This window comes from Sinocyclocheilus anshuiensis, unplaced genomic scaffold (assembly GCF_001515605.1).
Source record: "Sinocyclocheilus anshuiensis isolate Anshui unplaced genomic scaffold, SAMN03320099.WGS_v1.1 scaffold962, whole genome shotgun sequence".
Classification (NCBI taxonomy): Eukaryota; Metazoa; Chordata; class Actinopteri; order Cypriniformes; family Cyprinidae; genus Sinocyclocheilus; species Sinocyclocheilus anshuiensis.
The window spans coordinates 852,911-861,482 of NW_015537985.1; the positions used below are offsets into that span (position 1 = coordinate 852,911).

The 8,572-nt window shown below is 39.4% G+C and overlaps 1 protein-coding gene across 2 annotated transcripts in view; it reads left to right on the forward strand.

The window, feature by feature from the left end:
- Window positions 1-5,026: 5,026 nt before the first annotated feature.
- The window catches only part of LOC107674240 (zinc finger SWIM domain-containing protein 5-like), a 61,437-nt gene continuing 57,891 nt past the window's right edge, over window positions 5,027-8,572 (forward strand). The window contains exon 1 of one of the 2 annotated variants that reach the window (XM_016468178.1): window positions 5,027-5,662. In XM_016468178.1, the coding sequence (XP_016323664.1) occupies window positions 5,164-5,662 (499 nt within the window). In that variant the 5' untranslated portion in view covers window positions 5,027-5,163. The remainder of the gene's footprint in view (window positions 5,663-8,572) is intronic. The other variant, XM_016468171.1, reaches the window with a different exon arrangement.

Consider the following 8,572-nt stretch of genomic DNA (forward strand, 5'->3'; position numbering starts at 1 on the left):
GCGTGAAATGAATGGAAAGGTGCATTGTAATATACACTAGTCAACATTTGAAGTGGATCAAAACCATTCATCAAAGTTGTCCTAAAACCAAAACCAAAATGCGTTCTTGTCTAAGGACAATTTTAATGAACTTTTTTGATCCACTTCAAATGTTGACTACTGTATATATATATAGCCGGCAGGCTCAAGTAATTAGCAGTTATGCCGGGCCCAATACACAAACACCTAATTGACACCAATGTCTCAATCATCACACTGTCAGCACAACAAATGCTCAGTCTGACCTGACCCTGACAGACATCTTATCAGCCCAATCAAACAGACCAAATGAGACTAAAAACCTCTTACCACAGGCAACAAAGAGGTTGGGCTTTATACGTTTTGCATGCCAAACTACATGCTGTCTTCTCTATTGTGTGGGGAGAAGGCTTTGTGAAGAGATCAGCATGTCTTCAAGACATTAGCTGAGCCACACTCTGTGAGACAAAAGGCTTAGGTAATTCTCTTTTTTTCTCACATGGGTGACTTGGGCTCTCCTCTCTTGCTAAAGTCTGACTCCATTTAATGAACGCTGCAAAGAGCGATGATAAGAAGGGCCTGGGGGAGGGGGCCGCCACACCGCTGCGAAGATAGAAATCAGGCCCTACAGGTGGAGCTGGGTTCTCTATCAACACCACCATTGTTCCCCTCTCCAACCGCCGCATGGCAAAGAGCCACAACCTGCCCCGATCTTGCTGACATCATTGTGTACGAAGAGGGGAAGGCGGTCAAAACCTGATACACACATACGTTCTTGCTTGTTTGGTTTGGTTATGCTGAAAATGACTGTCGTGACACAGTCTTAACCATTAACCCTAGAGGCTTCTGCGCATTCTTAGACACTGTGTCAGGCTGAGCAACACCCCGCTTGAGTTTGCCAAGTCCACACAGAGCCTAGAGGAAGAAGCGGCGTGAAATGAATGTTTAAGGGGGTCTGAATACTTTCCGTACCCACTGTATATTCAGTACAAATATGGCAGTTGTGGTTGCCGGAAATTCACTTTAGAAAATATGGTGACAATATTTCTGGGATTACAGGGTAACATATTTTTGCCTGTATATTTTGGCAACTGTATATTTCATCAAATGATATATTAATATACTATCATACCAAACAATTACATACCATATCTACTTGAACTAAATCTGCTTTTTACTTTAAAATGTACTCATAACCACTATAATAATACAGTGTACTAACATTTTTTTTAACACAAACACAAATGTAACACACTAATGTACATTACTGATAACAAAACAAATATTAAATAATTTAGATAAAATATAATCATATGTCACTCAGGGCTTTTTGGGAATGTGCTTTTACTGCAGGTTTGCCAAGTCCACGGTTATCCAGCTGATTTGGGCTACTTTTAAACTCTGCGTCTCTTTATTAAAACAGACTGTGCTTATCATTACTATATAGTGATTTTCAAGCTGGAATTGTGCATATTGCATAACATTAATTGTAAAATATGTATTTTAGGTATGGGAGTGGCATATTTTGATATTTGGGCTATATGGTCATTGGGCAAGTTTTAGGCTATTTTTGATTTTATTGGTTACATAGATGTAACAACTGTTTTACAGTTTTTCACTGTAAATTATATGGTGATTCATATTTTTTACTTGCAAAAAACATATATTAGACAGTATTTTACAGTAAAACTACATATAATGTGATATTAAATCTAAGTACAGTAATTTACAATTATCCAATTGACAAGATTTTTCAGTAAAAATGTCAAAAAAATTTACAGTGTGGGAGAAATGGAATTCTGTAAAGAATTTTAAGATATTCCTTGCAGATGAATCATTTTTGATGCCGCTTCATTTAGCAATACGCAATCTTTTTGTATACTTTCACATGACGGAAGACTGACAGATGTGTTGAAGCCATTGAATTGGGCCTGAAAATAGATGGACAGGAGGCTGCCGATGGCTCGAAAGATGCAAGACCCTTTATTGTATTGTTGTTATTCCCAGAGAGACCTCCTTTGATAGGGTTTTTTCCACTCTCTTGTACCCCATCAATCTTTTTCCAATTACATGTCTTGTCTCCCCCAAATCTGTCACAATTGTTGCCTTGGAAACTGGTAGCGTCCAGCGCCAATATATTTTGGTCCACTGTTCGATTTGTGTTGATGTGGCAACATTCCCCCAGACGAGCGATCCTGAGAAAAAATCCTGGTGCGATCAGGTTGGGAAGCACTTGAATCAGATGTAACCAGTACTATAACACAACTGCGCTAGCTTAGAATGAAAATGTTTGATAAAAATATCCGATAGCAGAAAAACATTGCCTTCGATTCACCTCCATAATAACTGTCGTGGTTGGCATGTGGGGTGCTGTGCTTAAAAAAAACGATGTCTCTGCCCTCAAGGACATTTCCGTACTCTGGGAGCCCAGGGTGCTTTGAAAAGCACCAGAAGTGACAAGACTCCCTCTTCCAGACTGTCATGCATATACATATACACATACACATACACATACACATACACATACACATACACATACACATACACACAGAGACTTACACACTCACACAGAGGACTCACAGAATGTCATTAGACGCTTGGTATCCTGTGTGGTGAGCTGTCAGCTTGTCATCTTTCAGTCGGTGCACTCGACTGGACAGCAGCGAGCATGCTGGGATGTGACAGCCAGTAAAATGGAGTCCTGTCATTACTTCTCCCCACACCTGCTGTTCTGGTTCCCTAAGAGGCAGCAGACAAATAAACATATAAACAAACAATCTAAAAAACATTCCCAGTGTTTAGAGCCAAAAATGAAAAACATGCCCTTGTAGAAATAAATGGACAAGATGTCAAGTTTCAGTTTGGTTGAAAAATGTAATCTTTTACTTAATTCTGTCATTCTCGGGTTGCAATGTTAACATGACACCTAACGAAGTGCATGTCAGCAGAGTTAGACGAGATACAAATATCAGCAAGTTGTCAGCGGCCCTCAGGCCATCGTTGTGTGCATGAAGTCAAGAGAATTGCAATAAATGTTGTGGGCAGCATTAGTATCATCTGCACTCTTGATGGTCTTTGTCTTGCAGATCTCATAGGACATTTTTAAAAACAATCAAGTAAAATGATATCAAAATGAACAATAAAACATATAATTGGCCTGGAGCTGCTAAGAGGTGGGAGATGACAACAGCCGGCTGCAGGAGTCACTGTTTTTACAGGGCATGAGGTGACGTTTCTTAAGTGTGTCGATCAAAAGAGCATGAAAGTGAGAGAGAGAGAGAGAGAGAGAGAGAGAGAGAGAGATGGGGGGCAATAAGGTGAGAAATAGACTTGCAAAATGAAGCTAGAAGTGTGAGGAAAAAACTGGAAGGTTATATCATTAAGATTTACCCCAGTGAATACTTCTCAAGGAGCTTTTCTTTTTGAAAGTCAATTTATGTATAGATACATGCACAGGAAAAACAGTGTAGAGTTCACCAACACAAACATATAGGTAGTAGGAGTTTTCACAACAGAATCTGCCATTACTTTTCACCTCATTTTAAACAGTAAAATAATTATGAAACACAAAACATTTTAAAACAATTGTAAAGTATAATGTTGTGGCCAGCAGATATTGCAATAAATCAATCTGATACATTTCTAACATTCAAAGCATGTGTGAAAACACAATTTTATTGTATCAGTTTTATCTTCAACATTTGAAGATGAACAAAAATGCTGACCTTCTTTCTGAGCAAAACATATTCATGAGTGCAGAACTTTTGTAGCACATATTATTATGTACAATCAATGTTATTTTACTACTCAAACATGACAGAAATGTGTAATATGCTATTTAAAATATTTACTTACTTTATAACGTGAAGACGTTTCTTGCGCTCATTCAGGCTGCATTTATTTAATAATATTTTACAATATAAAAACAGCAGTATTGTAAAATATAATTAAATATTTTCTATTTTAATATAATGTAAAATGTATTTTATTATTGTGATGCTAAGCTGAATTTTCAGCATCATTACTCCAGTCTTCAGTGTCACATTATCCCTCACAAATCATTGTAATATACTGATTTGCTGCTCAAGAAACATTTCCTATTATTATATATGTTGAAAACACTTGTACTGTTTACTTGTAGAAACTGTAGAAACATTTTTGCAGGTTTCTCTGATGAATAGAAAGTTCAAAAGAGCAATCATTTGCAATCGATTTTTTTTCTATTGTCACATTAAATGTCTTTACTGTCACTTTTGATTAATTTAATATGTCCTTGCTGAATGAATTCATTAAAAATAATTATACATTTTTTAATTAAATGTTTTTTTTCAAAATCTTACTGATTTAACACAGATTTAAAAGTAAACTGCAAATTTATCCATGTGTTGAATTTAAATGACATTTTTCTAATGTTTTAATGTGTGAATGGAGTCCTAAGCTCATTACAGTTACAGTTTTTTTGCCTATACCTAAGAAAAAAAATTCCACAGGGTGCAATACATGAAAGAAATACACGTTTCTGATATCTACATGAGTTATGACAAGTACATCAATTTCTAATCATGATTAGATGAATCTTGGCAGCACCAATCAACTGGCATTATATACTTGGCCACCAGGGTGGGTAGTAGACATCTGTGAAGAGTTACATTATCATAGAAACATTTCAAATTTTTTGTCACGCCAAACTCAAACGGCAGCTGGAGAGTTCTCCGCATTTTTACAACGCTTGAAAGGACAAAACATGCATTGCACACATCTTGTACATTCAGAGAATGTAGATTGTATCGTTATGCTGACACGAATAGGTGCCCTTTTAAAAACAAACGTCTCTGCGGATCTGCTGGCCGTTGAGCCAACGGTAGATGTTTAAACACGAAACACACTGCAGCAGATCATAGATTTAGAGTGCACGAGTTGTAAATAATGAGGAGTTTGTCACAAACAGTCCGTCCTATCAACACCGTGCCTGTCAGTTCAGCGCACACATGCGCATCACCTCGGTGCAGCGCGACCTCGCGATTGGCTGGAGCGCGTTTGTTATTGGTAGTGACGTATGTGAAGTGACGACCCTCCCGTTGTGCGGTGCCTCAGTCTGTGCGCTTCTAGAGCCACGGTCCTCACTTCAGTGTTTATTTGGTTGTCATGGCGGAGGGACGTGGAGAACTATTGCCTCAGCCGCCGCTTCACCTCTCCTTACCCCCAGCCAGCAAGCGTCCGTGCTTGCGTCCCGCTCCTCGAGGACCGGGTCCGGGGCCTGGCCCGGGATTTCCGAACTCTCGTTTCCGTTGCCCGGAATCTCTACTGGACTGCGCTGCGAAGGCCGTAGCGGAGAAATGGGCCTTCGAGAGGGTGGAGGAGCGCTTCGAGCGGATCCCAGAACCGGTTCAGCGCCGTATCGTGTATTGGTCGTTCCCGAGGAACGAAAGGGAAATATGTATGTATTCGTCATTTCAGTGCCGAGTGGCGGGGGAAGAGGGTCCGGTAGTGGGCTCGAGCTCGTCCGTTGGATCTAGTACAGTCCCCGGAGGGGTTACGAACACAACAGGCAGCGCAGGGACGGGGGGCACCGGAGATGGACTGCCTTTCCGCCGGGGAATCCGGCTTTTGGAAACCGGTTGTGTGGACAACGTCTTACAAGTCGGTAAGTGCCGCTTTAACCGTCTATAATAGCCTACGTTGAAAGTTACATCAGAGATATTTGTTTCACTTTTCCAGCGAACGAAGTTTCTTGAGAAAAATGGAAGTGGTCTCGTTTAGTAACTGTAATGCAGCAGCTTTGTTTCTACATAGCGATTTCTCACTGCCAGTAAGGGAGCGTTTAAACGCCTGCCGTATTGCTAAAGAAACGGAGCGCACGTTTTAAAAATTAAAGGGCTTCTTCCCGTTGGGTATGTTGCAATGGCTTTAATGTGGAATCGGTGGCTGCAAAAACAATTATATGCCTTATAAGTTATAGAAAAGACTAAAGCTGATGCTAAATCGTGTATATTTGAACGAACACAGTGAGGTCTGTCGAAACGGAACATTCTTTCCCAGGTCGCGAGGAAGAAAAGACTAACGTGCTGGTCACAATGAATCTCTGTTGTAGCACACAGGGCTGCTATTTTGTTGCTAATATGCCAGTTTAAAGTTTTAGTACTAGCTTTTCTCTACGTATGTGTGGTTGCTTGGCGGTTGTTGTATCTCTTGATATAATTAAGTCCAGGGTAATCCGCTTGAATCCAAATCCCAAATCTTTTGTTTATTTGCTGGTTAGTCAAGACAAAGGACTCGTATTTGGCGTAGTAAAACGACTGATAAAACATGTATCTAGACTTCATCTAGCCCGCTGTTGTTTTATTTAGAAGACCCTTCGTTGATATAAGCGTTAAAATGAGTAAAAAAATTTACTATTCGGCTAATTGTGTCGTTGGGTTGTCCTCGTAGAGGCTACAGCACAATAGCTCAATGCCCCCCTCACATCGGGCTAGTTCTTCTGTATTCGCCGAATGGCAAGTTTTTTTGGTGTGTAAAGATGTTTTTCTAAACCATAGAAAACCGTCACAGCAATTTCAAGCTTCATTTAAACGTGCTAAATCAAAAAAAATGGTCAACATAACTCGAGAAGGCTTTGGTATTTAGAGCACGAAGGCAGTTTCAATGGCTGCCCAAATGTCTATACATTTTCCTCCCCCACTCGCTCCACTTCAGTAAACATACTGGCAAAATACTATCGTGAAAGAAAGGGAAAAGTGATTTTTAAAAATACGCACAGACCTTTGTATGCTTCCAAAGCACAAAATTATAAATGAAGTGCTTGTTTGAAGTCGTAAAATTGCACCTCACTTGTAAGGCTCAATATGACATTTATAATGTTTGAGGCTTGAGGCTTTAGTTAAGATCAACAAAACCTTTCACAATATTAAATATTTAGGCTATATAAGATATACTAACAGTATAAAGCAAAAAAAAAATCTGGCATTTAGTAGGTCCACCACAGTTTTCCTATAATTTAAGCTTTCTTTTCTTGAAATAGCATTTACAGGAAGCCCCAAATCTCCAATAATTGTAGGTGTTATGAGAGTAGTGAAAGTATACATATAACTAATTCAATAAAGAAGCCATGATTCATTTATTCTCACAACGATCCACTGTGTCCCTTTAAAAGGCCAGTGTTAGTGGAAACGTGATAACCTAGCTGTAATGAAATCACATGGGCACTTATTTAGCAACCTTGAAAAGCTCCCTTCAAGAGTCAGTGTAGCCCCTTTTTCAAGTTAAACAAATCTAGTTAGTTATTTTGTGTTTTTAAAGTTACCGTATATTCAAGAATATTCTCAAAAGTTTCTAGACTTGGCAGTTGTCACGGCTATTGTATTTTCTTCGTCTCAGTTTTGTTATTCTGCGTACATTATTTTGATAGTGTCACGTGAAGTAGTTCTAGTTTATATTTTTAACTCTGATGATAATGAGCAGATGACAAAAATGCACAGCGTTTCAGCTTGGATTGAGTTTTTAAACATTAACCTTTTAAGTGTGAATAAGCAGTTTTTTGGATTGTAAAAGTAACAATGGACAGAATAGATCCTTCAGGCATCTGACAGTAAGGGGATGTCACCAGTTGATAAACCGAGATAAAGCAAGTTTAATTGCATTCTGTTTTGCTCTGCGTGTGTAGATTGTGTTCTTTGGTTTTGATGGGTACAGAAACTGCATCTAATAGGGGAGTTCATGACTTGTGTCGTTAACCATGAGCTGTCTCAAAAATGTGCAGTGTGTGTGTTTTTTTTCTTCTCACCAATACAACTGCAAGATCCACCCGTGCATGCATCAATATACTCTTTTTGTCTCCATTTTTGTTGTAGCTTTGACTCATCAATGCCACAGTTTCCTTTAGACCTGTTTAAAACCCTCAAAGACACAGCAACGGTGTAGACCGCTTTTAACATTTATTCAGCATGTTCTCCAAAATGCAAGCTTGCAAAGATTCATACACAGACACTTACTCATAGTAAGCCAGGCTTACTCCGAAGTTTGCCAGAAAGTTCACAACATAATTTGTACTCTTTCCGAAAGCCATAGCCATAGTGAAGCACCAAAGCCTGAGGAAACAGATTTGATAAGAATAATTAATTCTTGTTTGTGTAATTCAGCCACCCCACCCGGCCCACAGTCTCTGTCTTATAAAGTCCTTAGAGAGGAGGTTCTAGCTTTGAGTCAGGCTTGAGGATTATTGGGTCATGCTTTGTTACCCAGCTGTAGAAAACTCCCCCCATTCACAGAAAGGTGGAGGGTTGTCGTTGTGTGTGTTTGGGTTGGAGAGTATAGCTGAGCTGTGATGTGAAGCCTTTAGAAAGCCTTCTTCTGTGTTTAGGAGGCAGAAGTTCGGTGGGATTATGGCTGGAAGAGCCACTGAGAGGTTGTTTAGTCACCTTAGTGCCTCTGTAAAACCTAGGCAAGCATTGAATTGAGTTATGTTACTCTTCAGCCATATGACTCAGGCTAAGTTTACACGACAACGATGTAGTCAAAAACGGAAAAGTTTTTCCCTTGTGTTTTTAAAACGTTTCAC